Below are 19,336 nucleotides of genomic sequence, written 5' to 3'. Positions count from 1 at the left end.
GAGGAATTCCACCATGATTTCAACAATTTCCATCCCACCATCAACCTCAGCCTGGACCAGTCCACACAAGAGATCCACTTCCTGGACACTACGGTGCTAATAAGCGATGGTCACATAAACACCACCGTATATCAGAAACCTACTGACCGCTATTCCTACCTACATGCCTCTAGCTTTCATCCAGATCATACCACTCGATCCATTGTCTACAGCCAAGCGCTACGATATAACCGCATTTGCTCCAACCCCTCAGACAGAGACAAACACCTACAAGATCTCTATCATGCATTCCTACAACTACAATACCCACCTGCTGAAGTGAAGAAACAGATTGACAGAGCCAGAAGAGTACCCAGAAGTCACCTACTACAGGACAGGCCCAACAAAGAAAACAACAGAACGCCACTAGCCATCACCTTCAGCCCCCAACTAAAACCTCTCCAACGCATCATCAAGGATCTACAACCTATCCTGAAGGACGACCCATCACTCTCACAGATCTTGGGAGACAGACCAGTCCTTGCTTACAGACAGCCCCCCAATCTGAAGCAAATACTCACCAGCAACCACACACCACACAACAGAACCACTAACCCAGGAACCTATCCTTGCAACAAAGCCCGTTGCCAACTCTGTCCACATATCTATTCAGGGGATACCATCATAGGGCCTAATCACATCAGCCACACTATCAGCAGGCTCGTTCACCTTCGCATCTACCAATGTGATATATGCCATCATGTGCCAGCAATGCCCCTCTGCCATGTACATTGGCCAAACTGGACAGTCTCTACGTAAAAGAATGAATGGACACAAATCAGACGTCAAGAATTATAACATTCAAAAACCAGTTGGAGAACACTTCAATCTCTCTGGTCACTCAATCACAGACCTAAGAGTGGCTATACTTCAACAAAAAAGCTTCAAAAACAGACTCCAAGGAGAGACTGCTGAATTGGAATTAATTTGCAAACTGGATACAATTAACTTAGGCTTGAATAGAGACTGGGAATGGATGAGTCATTACATAAAGTAAAACTATTTCCCCATGGTATTTCTCCCTCCCACCCCACCCCCCACTGTTCCTGAGCTGTAGCTCACGAAAGCTTATGCTCTAATAAATTTGTTAGTCTCTAAGGTGCCACAAGTACTCCTTTTCTTTTTCTGATATTCTTGTTAACTGCTGGAATTAGCCTACCTTGCTTGTCAGCATGAAAGGTTTTCCTGCTTTCCCCCCCCCCGCCTCCCCCCCGCTGCTGGTGATGGCTTATCTTAAGTGATCACTCTCCTTACAGTGTGTATGATAAACCCATTGTTTCATGTTCTCTGTGTGTGTGTATATAAATCTCTCCTCTGTTTTTTCCACCAAATGCATCCGATGAAGTGAGCTGTAGCTCACGAAAGCTTATGCTCTAATAAATTTGTTAGTCTCTAAGGTGCCACAAGTACTCCTTTTCTTTTTGCGTATACTGTGTCATATAAACCTATAGAGTGAGACAGACAGATTCTCAAAGAAATGTCTCAAAGTATTTTAATGACTGAAGAAATCTAATTTAATACACACATTCTGGATAATAAGGTTGTATTCAAACCTGACAGTTTATCTTGTGGAAAGAAAAGGAGTACTTTTAAAATTTTAAATTTGTTAGTCTCTAAGGTGCCACAAGTACTCCTTTTCTTTTTGTGAATACAGACTAATACGGCTGCTACTCTGAAACCTGTCAATTTATCTTGTGGAGTATGCAGATCAACTGATCAGAAAGGGAAACATTTGAAGATTTTAAGGGCTTGATTTTTTAAGTGGCCTTCATTATTTGTGGGCATAAATTGTGAGCACAAAAAAAGGATGCCAGATTTTAAAAATCAGGCCCTAACCTTTTTGCAGTAGAATTCTCTGAATTTTAATTTTTTTCACTCTTTGCCTATAACTTCAAAATAAATGTAGAATGAAACAGTACCTAGGGCTGTTCTTTTCAAAAACAGAATGGATCCTATTTATTGACAATGTGGATAAAGCAAACTTCTTATAAGACTAACTTTTCAAAAGTAATTTTGAAAAGCCTTAAAAGGAGCTGATTTGCAGAAAGTGCTGAGTGTCTCCCTCTCATAATCAGTCCCCTTTAAGCTATCTCAAGCTAGGCACCCAAAATCACTCATCACTTTTAAAAATTAAGCCTCGTCCTTTTCTTCGGTCAAAGACATTAAAAACTTATTGTCCATTTGTTTCAAATCCTGCAGTCCTTAGTCAGGCAGAACTCCGACTAATGTCAGTGGGAGTTTTGCTTTAGAGGACAGTATAAGGATTGCAAGGTTGGGCCCATATTGATTATTTTAACAATATGATTAGTTTAGATTTAACTTCTGTAAATCAAACATTCTAAAAGCAGCACACGAAAATTAAAAAAGAAAACACATTAAATACACATATACTTTTTAATAATGAGCAAAGAGGTAAAGCCATTAAGCTGACCTTTTCAAATATAAACTCTGTATTAGAGTGGTAAATTGTTGTAAAATTCACCCCATTTCTCTTGGAACAGCTTCAATGAGTTGCTTCAGATTAAGAGATTAGCCTTTCAGTTATCATGGACTGGATAATAACTCTCTCGAGGCTGTAACTGAACACAGAATAAAGCAAGTCATTTGGTTAAAACAAAACCAAAAAAACAAGTAGTATATTACATAAAATCACTGCTAGAGAAAAATACTTCATAAATAGTATCAACTGCAATCTGTCATAATAGTAGCAATATTAGAATTGAAGGGCACATGTATTCACATTTTACGGTCTTGAATCGATATAACTTTGATGTAAGATAATTAGGGAACGGAAAAAAATGTTATTCAGTACATGTTTATGGATGGTTCAGATGAAGATTAAAAAAAACCCCAAACCCCAAAGTAGCAAATCTGCTTCCTAGCCTCACTGACAGAAGTTACACTGAAACATAGGCTTTGCTGAACAGAGCTGGACTAAAGCATGTGCCTATCTTAAAGCATATACTTAAGTGCTTTGCCAAATTGGAGGTCCTGATGAGGAGGGTTCAAAAGACAGAGGAACTGGTGCAGTTTCACTCCAAAGGGGAAAAGGGCAGGATTTGGAGAGCCCAATCAGGGGAGTCATACCTACATTGCTGAGCACAGCTCTGTGGGGTTCCCCGTGCCCCAGCCCACAGGTCACTTTTTGAGGGCAGAGGTGGGGTAGGGTAGGAGTGGAGCTTGGTGAGTCTGAGGCTATGGAGATGCACTGGTTACTGCTCCAGCTATAGAGCAGGAGCACAGGAGTTGCATGGGCTACCATAATGTGACTCACCCACAAACTGTGGTGGAACTCATTGGTGCAGTTTCTCAAGCTGCTGCTGACATCAGAATTTGTTCCTAAATGCAAAATAATTAGATCACTGCACAGAAACGAAGATTCAGTTAAGTCAGGTCTGGTCATATGTACTGTTAAAATTCATGCAAGTTGTTGCATCACCAACATTTCTTACTTCTATTTAATTTAATGTACGTGATGAATCTGTCAATTTACTCATTCATAGTCCATTTGTTGTTATTGCTGCTTCTGAACAAACACAGCTAAATTCAGTGCTGATTTCCAGGTAGCATAATGCTCGTGACTTCAGCATTGCACAAGGTATGTTAAACAGTGCTAAATTTGGACCACTGTTCCTTTTAATTCTTTCAGGACCCTTCTGTATCCAAAAGTCCAGTCAAGTGCAATGGGAGTTTTGAGTGAGCAACTAAACTTTTTATATTATAATAAACACATATGGGCCTGAATCTCATTTACATTGAGACAACTCTGCAACACGCTGGGAGCGTAGAAGGACTTTAAAGTGGGAGCAGATATATACACCCACTTTATGGCCCCTGTACACTGCTAGAGCTGTATAAAGTGGCCTTTGTGTCAGTGAGAATTGGACCCATATGTAATACTTAAACCATAAAGATTTGTAAAGTTCACACACAGCCCAGAGCTAATATTTCTACATATATTTATAGGAAGAGGAGAGGAAATAAAATCCTTCAGATTCTACAACTTGAATTTTAGTCCCCTCACTTTCTTTACTCTGGGCAGAATATTTTGCTAGAATCCTTAACATTTGTTTTAATTTACTAGTTTATAATAATTCAATCTTCTTTCCTTTTGTGGTCAAAATACATTTTTAATTCTGGAAAGTCCTGTAAATGTAGGAAATTAATGAACATGTTGTTTTCATCTTACCATTAATAAGCTTAAAAATCATAAAAGAAATTGTGGCATGTCCAGCTCTGCGTAATCAATGGGAACAGATATAACAGGAACTAGTTCATTTCCTAATGAATCTGAACCCTTGAAATGAACATATAAATGTATAAAGTCATTAACTTTACAATAAAATGATCTAAAGGACTTAAGCAAACACACCAAAGAGATTAAATAAAATACTCCGAATGTATATTTTATATGCCATACAGGATTAATGCCATATCGGATAAAAAACAAATAACGACTGCAATGAAGGGTTGGAACAGTACATAAAAGTAATACTATGTGTAGCTCTACATAGGTGCTATGGTAATGAGTACAGTACAACCAACTAAAGAGAACAGAAGAGAGTGATGGAAAAATGAGTGTATAAAACAGTCAATGAACAGGAAAAGTTTCCTTTTCAACCCTCCCCATTGTCAGGTGTTTATTATGGTAGAAAACAGGGCGGATGATGCAAATTACACATATGCAGCATCTACTGAGAGTGCTTGACATTTAATCAACTTTTGTCTTGTTTTTTTTTCCTTTGGGTACAGGTTGTTTCTGGATCTCATGGGGACAACTGTCATTAACTACCCTGGCATAAAAGAACCTGACACAATAATTTTTTTGTTTTGATCACAAAGGAAAGTAGACACTGTATACCTAATTTTCGCATACTAAACTGCATGTATACATTGGTGCCTTTAAAACTGACTGCTGGAAAGAAACATGCCCAGCTGAACTGAGGTTTGCATGTTTTATGATCATCAGCTGCTCAAGCTCTTTTCCAGTGAGAGAGTGGCAAACCAAATCTTTGATAGAATTTGGATGATAGAAGAGAGGGACAGCAGCAGATGTGCTAAAATGGTAAGAAGAATACAGAGTATGCATGAAGTTGGATTTATAATATTCATTGCTTGTTTTGCTAAATGTATTATGAAAGACAAAAATATTAATTTTTTATTATTTTCTTACAGAAAACTAAAACTGCAGTGGTTTGCGCTTGTGCCATCCTCATGGTTTTTCTTATAGTTGAATCTTGGTGTGCTCCAAAGGTAAAATTTGGGTTAAAAATGTCTCTGCAGGACTTTATGAGAGGATTCATTTCTAGCCGAATAACTTCTACTTTATTTTTGCAACTTACAGAACAAACTAGTTGCAAGAAATTGGGGCCCACAATCAATGCTATACCTCAAAGGACGATGTAAGTTAAATTCAGTAGTCTATCATTTTCACAGTGAGATTAAATGCTTAGTTGGACGAAAAAATAGTTATGAAACTGAATTGATATGTATTTTTAAAAATACCACATTAAATAAAAACACGGATAAGTTAATAAATCTGTTTTATCATATGAAAGTTGTGCCACCGGGAAGTATACAGATAAATCTACTGTGTAAGGATATCCTAATACCAAAGTATTGGTAATTTTTTTGTGTTACGTACAAATTCTGTTAGAAATGTTATTTTTCTACTAATACCATAGTCATATCTTACTCAGTTATGTATTTCTTTTACATAACATATTATTTACAATTACAAATACTAGTGCCTTAGACAAATAGTACAATAATTATTGGCAGAAAATAAGATTGTGTTTCTAATTTTTGTGATGTCTGTACATTTACATATACTTGTTATAAAGTCAACCCAAAAACAGTTTGATGAAAAGTGGTAAATGTATATTGCACTGTCTACTTTTAATCAATTTTACTGCTAGTGTCCAGTCTTGAAAACAAATAATTTCCCAGCATTCAAATGTCTCTACCTGTAGAATGACCCATGCATTCCAATGCAGGATTTTAAATTCACTTTCAATTCAGGTTTTTTAAATTACAGTAAGTAAACAAGTATTTTGTTTTGTTGATTCTCAGAGGAGTCTATAAAGTACACGATCATCTAATTTATTTAGGTAACTAGAGAAAGACAAGAGCTATCAGTGGCGGGCAATCTGATAAAGTTTGCCATTGTTTGACAACAGAATGTCACAGAGCAGAAAGCACTACTTACTTATATCTTTGAAAACAAACTAGTTGAATTTGTCAGGAGTGACAAAAGGTACCTGAAGTACTGAGACCTACATCTACTCAGTGTCTTCCTATAGTATCCAGATAACATTTGTACTTTTAATAGACCTTTATTATTACTATGACACTTGCGACTGTCTGTGCATAGTTTATAGGTCATAAGAAACCGTTATGATTAAGTGCATTGTGAATAAAAACAAGCTGTTGTTGCTGCTGCTGAAGATAACTGTGACAAGATCTGAAATGCTCTTTCAGGCTTGGAAGAATTTTATAAATGATACTGTGGGAAAAATATGCTTCTAGAGAGTGATGACCAAAGAGTTCATTCCTAATTACTGTAAGCTCTCAGATTCATAAACCTCTAAAACCTGATTTACTTAAGAAGTTTTATTTTCTGTGACTGTAGGTTGAAACGTTAATGTAGATAAATAATCTTGGAGTGGATCAAATCAAAAATCAAAATATTTCAGAGGTGGATCACAGCTGTAGGTCTAAATCCTTCCATCACTAGGACAATTTGGCCCAGCTTCACTGATGGGCAATGGCTATGTAGCCACAGGAGTAGTCCCCAGTGTAGGGGGATTCTTGGATGGCATAGAACCAATAAGGCCACCATAATGGCTTTTACTCCAACCCAACCTCCTCCTGGTGGCCAGTACATGGGGCATAACTGGAGGAACGAGGGGATTAGCACATTTTCCCTCTTCCCAGCGATCCCCAGTTATCATAATGACCCCTTGGGGCTGTTGGCAATGGGTGCAAGTTAGAACAATCTTCAAGCTACTCAGACATCATTAAAAATCACTTTTTCACTCTTGCATCTCCTGACAAATTCTAAGAGATCCTCAGCTGGACTCCAGAATTTTTTCCAGAGAGGATGTGTTAATATGAAGCAAAGAAACTACTGCAGGGACATGACTGCATGAAATGGTTCATTTTCTTGCTTGTCCTTGCAATGGTCTGATATTTCCACACAGGAATATTTTTGAACTAAACTGTTTTGTTGTGTATGCAATATTCTTTACAATCCTGGTTGTACTGTACCAAGTGCATTCTAGGGCCACAGAAACTTTCCCATAACACGGAACAGTGTTGCTGGGAGCAGAGATGTCTGGGTAATTTCCGTATACAACACACTGCATTGTAGGGTGCACTTTGTCCCAGAACTGCAAGCAACCAGTACAAGCAGCTGTTGCAACACACTGGATAGCTGCTGTCTATGTGGACACAAGGCATTGTACAGGCATTGCAAGCTCAATTAATGCTTTGTTGCAAAGCCTTTTTGACTAGTTGAGATCAAGTCAGAGAAGTTAAGTGACCTGACCAACGCCAAAGGAAAAGTCAATGTCAAGATTCAGGAGTCCCTAGCTCCCTCACTCAGCTCAGCAAATCACAGCTTTGATGGTATTCAGTGTGGCTCTCTCACACACATACTGAATATTTATAATAAACCATCCAGACCTATGGTTTGTTTTGAATGATGTATTGATAAAACATTTTCATTGGTAACTTGTCTGTCTCTTTTTTTCATTTTTTTAACAGATGGTAGAAGATATGCTTCTGATAGTGAAGAGCAATATTACAAGCTTGACCTGGAGGACTTGAATGCAGTGTTAAAAAGTAATTTTAAAAATATAATAAACAAGTAAATCTGCCATAAGCATTTATACGTCGCTTTTTAAAATGTTACCCAGTCAAACAAATTTCTTGGTCTGGGATGCAGGCAAAACCTCCCTTTGGGGAAGATCCTCAGCTACTGTAAATTGTTATGGATCAAGTGGACAATTTACACTACCTGAGGATCTGTTACTTGCTTTGCTAATTCACTTCAAATCTGGAGGGAAAAACAGAAAACAGAACACAGGCAGAATTTTCCACAATGGTTAGTGTTACCTTAATCCTGCTGCCAGTGAACCATTGACTTTGATGGGAGCAGAGTTAGGCCAGCATGGAGTGCAGTGAAAATCCCATGTATATACTGACAGGTTTCAGGGTAGCAGCCGTGTTAGTCTGTATCTGCAAAAAGATGCATGCATTCAATGAAGTGAGCTGTATGTAGCTCACGAAAGCTTATGCTCAAATAAATTTGTTAGTCTCTAAGATGCCACAAGTACTACTTTTCTTTTTTCATGTATATTCTGGAGGTTCAACCATTTCATACCATAAAGCAAAAATTTAAATAAAAAAGTATTTATTTTTGGACTGCAAAAAGGCAGGCAGCAATCTTCCTACACATCCTGGAGTCTGCAGAGGTGGGAGTGGGGCAAGGCAGAGAGAAGGGAGTTGCAGGAGTGAAGACAAGAGGAGATGAAGGAACAGATGAGGATTTCAGCTGAAGTGGAGTGGTGGCAGTGTTATACACACAATGACAATGATGGAGGTGCCAACAGGCAGAGTTGTAAACGTAAGTGATGCAGGTGGAACAGTGAAATTCAGGGCCCATGATGATGCCAAATTCACAGACAGTGAAGGCATTGGGGAAAATATATGCTTACTTTGTGACATGAGAATCATTCCCATCAAACATGCTGTAGTATTACAGGAAATGGCATTGCAATGCTGCATCACAGCATAGAGATACACCACAGTGCACTGATACAACATCACACTGGGGAGATTCCCATTTTCTGATGTGGCAACACAATGGTGAAATCCTGCCCCATTGAAGTCAATAGGAGTTTTGCTATTAACTTCAATGGGGCCAGGATTTCACCCATAATTATTTTGGCTCACAGGCAAATACAAAAAGGTGGCAGCCCTACCAGAGTGAGCTGGGAGTCTTCAGAATCATACCCCAGTTCTCTGCTTGCTGCCATGAAGCCACAAAAAGGTGTTGCTGTTACAATACCATCTTCTCTCACTTCTTCTCACAGGAGCAGCTGCAGAAACCCTACCTCAATCCTGTCTCCTGTCAGGGGTCCATGGCCATTATTGTCAGTACCTGTGCCAAGAAGTGCAATAGCATGTATTTCAATGCTTTCCTGATTAGGAATGGATTTAGTATGTGCTGAAATGCTTTCCTGGATTGGGGACTGGGTGAACAAATCAGCAGCAAATTATAATGGGGGCAGGAAGGAGTGAGCTCGAGGAGGATGTGGCCTTTTAGTGGTAGAGACAAGGCTGGTGTTTGTGACAGGCCTTACCATGGGAAAATGAGGAGTCCTAGCTCAGGTCACCCAGCAACTCACTGTTACCCTAGGAAATGAATGAACACTTTTATTTTTCTCTTTATTTTTGCTATCTCTGCTCAGTGTATTTTGGGGGATGTTGCTAAAAAGTAAAATAAACAAAATCTCCAGGAAGAGCAACTTGTTTTCCACCAGACTTCCACCAAGTCTGGGCTGCTGTAGGTGGAGGGGGGAAAGAAGGGGTGGACGAAGACCATGAATACACTATACTTTTTAGGAAAAGATCAGTGTCAAACTTTCTACTCTATAAATTGGTTTAGATTCATGTAAGTTTTCAAGACTAGATTGGCAAGGAAGAGGGCTAGAAACAGTAGCTCAGACTTGCTGGGATAGATCTTTACACCTAAAGTAGGTGGAGTCCTACTCAGCTGTTTATATTACTGATTTTAGGGCCCAGCCCAACTCCTAGTGCAGTCAATGGAAAGACCTTGACTTCAATGGGAGTTTGAACAGGTCATAATATCTAATCATGGACACTAAACATTGTATATGTTTTCATATTAGGAATATGTGTAATGAATATATATTTTTTGAATTTAGGTTATAAAAGTTCAACACCAGTGAAATTTATGAACATCAAAAGAAGATTAACAGCTCAAAATATGGACATTAACTACTTGAAATAGAACAAATAGATTTACTTTACCTGCTGCTAATTTCTCATCATGCTGTAAAAATAAAAACAAATATGTTAACTTTAAAAAGTTACTGTAAATGTCACTGTGAAAAGTCCCATTAAACGCTGGTAAACTTTAAATCAGTTTGTTTTAGCAACAATTTCATTTTATGTTAATAAAATTAAATTTGGTAATCATGGAAACTAAAGGGTGAACAACATATTAAATGCTTGATGTTTTTAGGAGCGATATTCAATGTAAAAAAGCAGTAGCAAAGTTTACAACTCCCAGGTATCTGCAAAGTAGCAGTGTTCAAAACACAAGACAGGTCTCTCTCTGCTTTCACCAAAGACATACCTCCCAAAAACTGGCAAATGTGACTGTGCTTCTCACTTCCACTGCAGTCACATTAAGCGTCCTCCTGTGTTTGACTCACTCAACAAAGTCATCCCCATCAGCCAGGTGTTTAAATAGAATGAAATGTCCAGCTGGAGCTGCCTCCATTGCAGTTCTCTGGTCCAACAGAGAAAGAACTTACTGCCTCTGATCACACATGTAAAAGACCATGCTACCTTTAAGACATAGCTTAAACAAGATGACAACACATTTGTACCTCATTGAGGTATCTTTCTGAGTTGTGGGTAGTTGGCTTTTCTGATTCTATTGCAATAAAGTTATTAGCTTTCTTTTTTATCAGGTTTCACATATCACTGGCTTCTTAAAGTTTGTTCAGGAATCTGAACATGACTTAAGTGGGATTTTGTACATGCAGTCTTCACAAATATTGCACTAGGTATGTTTGGTACTCATGTAAGAGCTATGAAACCAAATGGCATCCTTCAAGTGAGCTGCTTTTGATCTTTCTGGTACAAATGCCATGTCTGCTAATTTCTCATTGAAATTTTACATCAGATGCTCACTCATTACACTGACAGAGGACATCTGTTTTGAAAATGGTATTGTATCCTTTGTAGTTAAACAACTAAGTCATTTATAATACTTGCTGTATGCCTGGTGACACTGTACACTGACACAAGAGTTATTCTGTGGCATTAGCTTATTTTAACATTAAACTGCTTCCAGAAGAATTTATCACTCATGTGAGATTAGAGAATGCATATGCTCTCCAATAAAGATCAACATGACCGGGCAAAAAGTGACAGCATAGTCTGCGGTCTGTGGGCAGCTTTTGCAATGTAGGTTTTTATAGTCGTCTAAAACTTCTGGGTGCTTATCTGAACTCTGAATGTTTTGAGGTTCCCCATCACTCGTGTCACTGTAATGATGCTAGTTTATGGCACACTTTTACGTGCTGTTTGCCTGAGGTAATGGGTTTGCATGTTTTTCCTTTTATTCCCTTCTCAGTACTAGAAGCAGGACAAGAATTGTTTTGAAAGGGGAGAAGGAAAATATTTCAGTTTAGGAGGCACAACTGACCAGGGAAAGATTGCACTAACACAATTGGTTTTTGTGGAATATTGGATGCCAGGCCTCCTTCCTGTCATGGGCACAAAAAGTATGTGCAGTGCTGTGTATGACCACCCATGAGAGTAATGGTCAGATCTGTGCAATGCTTTGGTTACACATAGGCCTGGTGTGCACTTGCACCAGTAGGTAGGAAGGCTCCCACAGGGGGACACTACTCTGCCAAAAATAGCAATGTAGACATGGAAGGCACTGCTTGGATGTGGAGAGAGCCATTTTGGGTATATAGTCTAAGGTTCTAGCATGTCTCTACCGTACTTGCCTAAGCAATGCTTGCCATCTACATAGTACAATAGAACCCCTTATAGCTGAGCCCCCATTATCCAGCTCTCTGTATTAGCTGAACTGGGGCTGACAGCTGGAGCCCCACCGCCTGGGGCTGACAGCAGGTGCCCTGCCACCCGGGGCTGAAGCTCTTTGCCCATTCTCCAGATTATCCAAATTTTTGATGATCCGATCTGGTTCCGGTCCCACTTAGATCGGATAAGTGGGGTTCTACTGTATTTATACATGTGGTAAGGAGGCGTGCAGTGTCTGTATGCTATACACCATCATAAGTGTAGATCTACCTATACACGTCTAAAACAGTGAGAAGAGATCAGAGTTGAAGACCCAGCTGAAAGGCCTATTCTTCTTCTTATTATTATTTGTATCATGTGAGTGCCTAGAAACCCTAGACTTGAACCAGGACCTCACTATGTATGTTCTATGGGCACTGTACAAACACAAGGTCTATCTAGTTTGGCTGGTGCTGCTGCCGTCTGAGATTAATATTTTAGTATACTTTTCATAGACCTTTATTATCGCTATGACACCTGCGACTGTCTGTGCATAGTTTATAGGACATAAGAATCCATTATGATTAGGTGCATTGTGAATAAAAACAAGCTGTTGTTGCTGCTGCTGAAGATACTGTTTGATGTATGAAAGGATGCATTGACTTTCACAACAGAACTTTGCCTAGCCTGTCAGTTCTGCTATTCTTGAACTTTGTTGTTTAAGTGATGCTGATTTTGTGTCCTGCCTGCCTAGCCTGAGTTCTATTGTACGTTCCTCAGCAAAATGCTGGCTCCTGATTTATTGCTGTTCTTTTTGGCTAACTTGGGGAACTGTGTAGTTAAAACAATTCACCTCGCAACAGGCAGGCCGACTAGCAGTCAGACCATCAACTACGTGTGAGCACCCACTGGATTAGATCTGGGGGAAAGAAACTTGGACATGGGTAAGAGTGCCAGAACAAACACCTGCCTCCCACTGATTTCACTAGCATATGAATCAAACCCCTAACACCAACAAATTAACAATTTTTCTTCCTTCCTTCCATTGACCCAACCACTCTCTTCACCTACAGTGCACAAAATTTTAAGAAATGGCCACTATACTGCTTGGGCATGAAATTCCAAGATCATGAAATTTCTCCAAATGGAACAAATATTTTCAAGTGAAATTTTGTGAAAAAATGGTCACCAGTTTGACACGTTTCTTGTTGCACTCAGGTAGCCTGACTTTCATATGTGCTCTGAACCACACAAAGCAAGGAAAGGGGATCTGCAAGTGATAACGCCAAATAGACTTTACAGTAGAAGACAGAAGCTACTTGAAAATAACTGGAAGCATTGAAAAATCCTTTCCAAAGGAAGTAAACACTGCTCCAAAATCGAACAGAAAAAAAATGTGATTTGCACATTTGCACTCCCATTAAAGCCAACAGGACTTTTGCCTACAGGAAGTCTCCCCCCCCCCGCCCCCAGCCCCCTCCAATCCAGGTTTTCTATAATGTCCATCACTATAGTATTTAAATGCTGGATACAAAAACTGTAGAATTGGGCCCTTAATTGGTTAGTTATCATGGATAAAGGTTACAAATATCTTTGAGGAATCATTTAGTAGTAGGCTGGGTGAAAACTGAGAACTCGTCAACTTTGTGATGGAAAGCCATGATTGCCACAAAGTGTACTCTGATTGAGCTCATTGATAGGCATGATTTTTTGAGTTCCAGTATATAATCTCAGGTTTCAGAGTAGCAGCTGTGTTAGTTTGTATTCGCAAAAAGAAAAGGAGTACTTGTGGCACCTTAGAGACTAACAAATTTATTTGAGAGCATAAGCTTTCGTGAGCTACAGCTCACTTCAACGGATGCATAGTATATAATCTAATACCATTGGTAAAGGAGAGGTAGTCACCACTGTTTGTCTATTCTGGCACCATATGTGGAATATCTTCCATTTGTGAAGGTAAGTGTATTATGTAGTAGACTTTCTGCTGTTTAATAGTATGGCCTTTACCTCCTATGAGCAGGTCATTTCATTGCCTTGGAACCACAGAGTAACCATGCCTTAATGTGGAGTATTTCCAGGTTCAGATGGCAGATGTGGCCTGCATCCTGACACAGGAGAAGGGGAAGAGTGTGTGGTGGGCATATTGCCATCTTCAGCAGATAAGAGAACCACATTTGTCTGGGCTAAGTGCGAGCTATCAAGATGACTCTGGATTCGTTGGTCTTTAACTTGTGTATGACCCTGGAGGCGCATCCCATTTGAGGAGAAAAGCACTGCCCAGAGATTGGGGTCCCAATCCTGCTCTCAAGCAGAAGTGTGGGTACTCGGCATTCTGGGCTGTAGCGATACGTCTATAGTTAGGGAATCCCAGCATTTGAATAGCCTGTGTAATACCTTGGTATTTATTTCCCACTTGTGGTCCTGAGAGAATTTTCTGCTCAGCGCATACACAGTGGTTTTTTGGCATCCTGGTAGGTAGGAGGTTGAGATGTCGATGTTGTGATAGATGCTCCAGTTCCATAATCTCATTGCTTCTGTACATAGGGATAGTGACCATACCCCTTCCCCCTTGCTGGTTTATATAAAACATACAAGGAATGTTATCTGTCAACACTTTTATGGTCTTGTTCCTGATCCTGGGCAGAAAATGTGAGCTTGCGTTGCAGACTGCTCGTACCAGTAGGTTTATGTACAATGTTGATTCCAAGGGGGACCACCTGCCCTGGATCATGTGGTTGTGCAAGTGTGCCCTCCAACCAAGCACAGAAGTGTCTCTTGTAAGTATAATTGATGAAGGGGGTCTGTGCAAAGGGAACTCCTGCACAAACATTGTGTGGTCGAGTCCACCAGTATAGGGAGTATTTTATTTTGATTGGCATCAGAAGGCACCTGTTTATTCTGTGTCTGTGTGAAATATACACTCTCCTAAGCCAGTCTTGAAGGCAATGCATGTGTAGCCTGACAAATGTCATTGCTGACATATGGCCTAATAGTTGGAGGCAGGTCCCGGCCAATGTCTGCGAGCTGGTTTGTGCTGTACTGATTAGATTGACTAGACTGACAAATCTGTGTGGTGGTAGAGAGGCTGTGGCCTCCAGTGAATCGAGGTAAGCCCTGATGAATTCTAGTCTCTGTACAGGTGTGAGCATTGATTTTTGCTTGTTTATTTGTAAACCTAGTTGTGTGAAGAGAGCTTTTCTCTTTTGGGTAGTTTCTAAGGCATCTTCTTGGATGCAGGCTTTGAATAAGCAGTCATCCAGATAGGAGAATGTTATGACCCCTTGTCCAGGGCTGGTACACCCACAACAAAAAATTAGCGGATGCTTAGCATTCACTGGCAGCCAGCTCCCCTTTCCCCCCAGCGCCTCCTGGTCACCGGGGGCTCTGCTTTTCAACTCCTCCCCCTCCCTCCCAGCACCTCCTGCTCACCGCAATTAACTGGGGCAGAGTGGGGGGTTGAGCACCCCCTGGGCCCAGTGGAAGCTGGCGCCTATGTAGGAGATGGTTTACTTCCTGTCATAACAGGTGCTTGTGAGAAGGGTCCCTGAATAAGGATGGGTAGGTGGAGGGGATGGAAGTGAATTGGATTGAATAGCCAGTCTCAATGGTTTTTAATACTCATTTGTCTGCCATGCTGGGTAGAATGCGATCAGATGGTCTCCAAAAGGATGGATGGTTTCAAGCACTTGAAAATGGGGGAAGTATTTCAGGTCCTCAGCCAAACTCTCAAAATTGCTGTTTAGAGGAAGGTTGCTGGGATGTCAATGGCTGAGACTGTAGTGGTCTCCATCTTGTGGGCCTTTGTCTACGTCTTTGGGAATCATATAGCCTCTGTGGTTGTACGTATGTCACAGATCTTGTTCTTTGGGCTGAGTAGTATTTCCCTTGCTTCCTTCTTTGTATAGGCATATAGATGCCTAAGGACTGAAGAGTCACCCTGCAATCTTTTAGGGTGTGAAGCGACTCATGGGTCTTAGCGGTGAACAGCTTTGGTCCCTTGAATGGGAGATCTTCTGCAGTGGATTGTACCTCTTTGGGGAAACCAGAGAGATGGAGCCAGGAAGCTTGCTGCATGACTATGGCTGTGGTGATGGATTGTGCCACTGTGTCTGCTGAATCCAGTGAGGCTTGTAAGGCTGTTCAAGCTAGAAGGTAGTCCTCCAAGATGACTGCTTTAAATTGCTCTTTTTTTGTCCTCAGGGAAATAATCAATAAATTCTGATATCTTTGAATGATTGGAGTGGTTGTATTTAGCCATCAGTGCTTCATAATTGACAATCCTGAATTGCTGGGTCGCCCAATCTAATCGCTTCCAGTCCCTAGCATACCGAGTGGATCTGGAGTGATGTTGTCTGCAACATTCATTCATGGCTTTTACCATCAGAGAGTTTGGTGTCAGGTTTTAAAACAAAAATTCCATTCCCTTGGAGGGAAGTGGAGTTTTTTGTCCTGTTTTACAAATGGACGGAACTATTGCTGGGGTCTGTCAGATGGTCCTGGCTGGGTCCGTGAGTGTCAATCTTATCAGGAGAGCAATTTTGGATGAAATTGCTGTTAGTAGAATATCCAACAATTTGTGTTGAGACTCTGCAACTTCTTCCAATGGTATATGTAGCAAGTCCGCAATCCTCTTACACAGCTCTTGGAATTGTTTAAAATCATCATCCATTGTAGGCAGCTGGGTCATGATTGCTTCGTCCAGAGAGGAGGAGGAAAAATTGGTAGCTGGGGTGACTTCCTGATTAGGCCTCCAGTCCATCGGGTGCCTCTTCTGGGGGTTCAGAGGGTCCCAGTATTGAGGATGATGGAGAATGTCTCAATCTCTCCCTGTGGCTATTGGGAGGCTTACAATAGTGGTAATGGTACGCTGCCTCATGGGTACCAGTAGAGCCACTGTGGCGGGAATGGCATTGGTGGTAGCATCCATGGATGTCTCTACCACCCATTGGTTTCCATCCTGGCTGGTATTCAGGTTGTTCTGGGGGCCCCGTCTGGTGGCTGTCTGGATGGGCAAGGAGTGATGTGATGAGTAGATCTCCCCTTCCTCATCATCATCCTCATCGCTGGAGAAAGGAGACACTGATCTGGATGGTGGTGTAAATTGGTTTGGGACCAAGCTTGCTGGAGTAACTTCGGTACCAAGGAGGGGAGAGTAGGAGATCTGTGTGACAAAGAAATTCCTACAGTACTGAGAGCACTGGTATTGAGGAGAGCATTGGTGGTTTAGGATCTTGATGGTTCCCAATAACTAGAACAATTGGTTGTAAATGGCTCTGTTTACTTGTAAACCTTCCTGTGTTTCTGTGAGTCAGGCCAGAAAGAATGGAAGCTTGGGGTCTCTTAGGACATGTGACCATGTCACCTGGTACTGGAATCCATCTTAAACCTGGTGCTTTCCATTTAGAAGGCAAGGTGGGGACCCAGAGAGACAAAAGATTCCTGCCTTGTGCCAAAGCTATAGAAGGGGGTAGAACAGAACAAAGGAGACTGCCAGTCATGAGAAATCCCCTAGTTACCACCTGAGCTGGAACTAACAAGAACTGTACCGGGGAAAGGATTAGGTCCAGACTAAGAAGGAGTCTAGTCTGTGAAAGAAGCTTATCAGTACATCTCTGAGGGTGAGATTTACCTGTATTCAGTTTCTTAAATGTATTAGGCTTAGACTTGTGTATTTTGTTTTATTTTGCTTGGTAACTTACTTTATTCTGTCTGTTATTACTTGAAACCACTTAAATCCTATCTTTTATTCTTAATAAAATCACTTTTGTTTATTAGTAAGCCCAGAGTAAGTGATTAATACCTGGGAGACCAAACAGCTGTGCATATCTCTCTATTGGTGTTATAGAGGCTGGACAATTTATGAGTTTACCCTGTATAAGCTTTATACAGAGTAAAACGGGTTTATTTGGGATTTGGCTCCCATTGGGAACTGGGTGTCTGGGGGCTGAAGACAGGAGTACTTCTTAAGCTGTTTTCAGTTAAATCTGCAGCTTTGTGGGCGTGGTTCAGACCCTGAGTCTGTGTTGCAGCAGGCTTGCATGTCTGGCTTAACAAGGCAGGGTTCTGGAGTCCCAAGATGGCAGGGAAAATGGGGCTCAGAGGTAATTTGAGCACGTCAGGTGACAGTCACAAGGGGGTCTCTGTGACCGAACCTGTCACAGGATGTTTCTCTTTCCTGATTCTCTCTGAACCTGCCCACTTAGGGTCTTTGGCTGACATGGCACCCATGGTACCAGAGGGCCCTGCCGCCTCAGAGGTAATCTGCCTCGGTGCAATCAGTACCAATAGCATCTGATGGGTGGGGATCATCTCTTTTTAGCTAATTCCTGGGGAGGAGAGTTTGAAGGCTGTTTTTTGTCACCTTTCTGGTGGAGTGCTGTTTCCTTGGAGAAGATGGTGTGGAATGTTTCTCAGATGCTGCCTCTGGAGACTGGTGCCCAGGAGGTTCCGTGATCCTGGATTGGATACTGGGTGCTGAAACTTCTCCATCAAGAGAAGTTTTAATTTAAGATCCATCACTTTTCTGGAGCGGATCTTAAGATTGTGGCAATGGGAGCACTTTTGTGGGACATGTGTCTCGTCAAGACAGCAGACATATTGCAAGTGTCATTGGAGATCAGATTGACTCCCGGCAAGTAAGGCAGAGTTTAAAACCTGGGGAACCGGGCATGCCCCTTAGAATAAAGGTTCTCCCTTGAGGGTGGTTATCTACACTATGCTAAAGGGTCTAATAAGGAATGATACTTATTGAAGAAAATTTTTTTTCTACGAAGAAAGATAAATGGGGAAGAGAAAGGTAGCAAAACTACTAAAGGTTCTAAAACTACTAAATCTAAACCTAATTCTTAAGGCAAACTCGGAGGCATTGATGATGCTCTGTCTTAAGCCACGGGTGGTAAAGAAGGAACTAAGGGCAGTTTAGTCACACAGTGCTATGCAACCATCAGAAATGGCGTGAGATGGGGAAAGTGCATGTGCGACCCAACTAGGCACCGATACTGAAATTCTCCAATCACAGGGGCAGGGATGCAGAGTCACCTAAAGTGGAGCACCCACAGGGACACTCCTCGAAGAAGAAACATGAATTCCTCTTTTTCTGACGCATGCTGATACTATCATCATATGTTTTGTATAAGTGTGAGATGGCAAGGACAGGCCAAAGGGAAGCACAGTGGCTTACTATGACAAATCTCAGAAATCTCCTGTGGCTTGGGAGAATCACCACATGAAAAGAAGCATCCTGGGAAGGGCAGCACACAAGTTATTGTGGTTCAGTGTGAGAAGGCTAATGTCTACAGTGACCATACGGAACCTCATGTATCTGATGTATTTGTTGAGGCGACAGAGATTGAGGATAGGTCTCATTCCTCCTTTGGATTTGGGGTCTAGGAAATACAGGCAATAGAACCTCTCTCCCCAGTGCTGTAAGGCAGCGGTTCTCAACATACAGCCCAAGTAGCACACAGCTGTGGCCCATCTGTGTGCTAAAAAAACCCGGGTCCTG

At 41.1% G+C, this 19,336-nt stretch overlaps 1 protein-coding gene across 1 annotated transcript; it reads left to right on the top strand.

The window, feature by feature from the left end:
* The first annotated feature begins 4,990 nt into the window (after positions 1–4,990).
* LOC119857990 (spexin-like) lies at positions 4,991–7,965 on the top strand. The gene is made up of 4 exons (XM_038407721.2): positions 4,991–5,104; positions 5,215–5,292; positions 5,384–5,441; positions 7,807–7,965. Exons 1-4 carry the CDS (start codon positions 4,991–4,993, stop codon positions 7,911–7,913), a joined length of 357 nt encoding a protein of 118 aa, XP_038263649.2. The 3' UTR covers positions 7,914–7,965.
* The last annotated feature ends 11,371 nt before the right edge of the window (positions 7,966–19,336 follow it).

Source organism: Dermochelys coriacea, chromosome 6 (assembly GCF_009764565.3).
Source record: "Dermochelys coriacea isolate rDerCor1 chromosome 6, rDerCor1.pri.v4, whole genome shotgun sequence".
Lineage (NCBI taxonomy): Eukaryota > Metazoa > Chordata > Testudines > Dermochelyidae > Dermochelys > Dermochelys coriacea.
Note: the sequence above shows the minus strand (reverse complement) of the source record. Positions and strands in the feature narration are given on the sequence as shown.

Excerpts from the sequence above, each read along its gene's own strand:
- LOC119857990 (XM_038407721.2), top strand. The coding sequence starts at position 4,991 with ATGTTTTATGATCATCAGCTGCTCAAGCTCTTTTCCAGTGAGAGAGTG. Across the intron at positions 5,105-5,214 it reads GCAGCAGATGTGCTAAAATG|AAAACTAAAACTGCAGTGGT; the intron begins GTAAGAAGAATA and ends ATTTTCTTACAG. Across the intron at positions 5,293-5,383 it reads AATCTTGGTGTGCTCCAAAG|AACAAACTAGTTGCAAGAAA; the intron begins GTAAAATTTGGG and ends TGCAACTTACAG.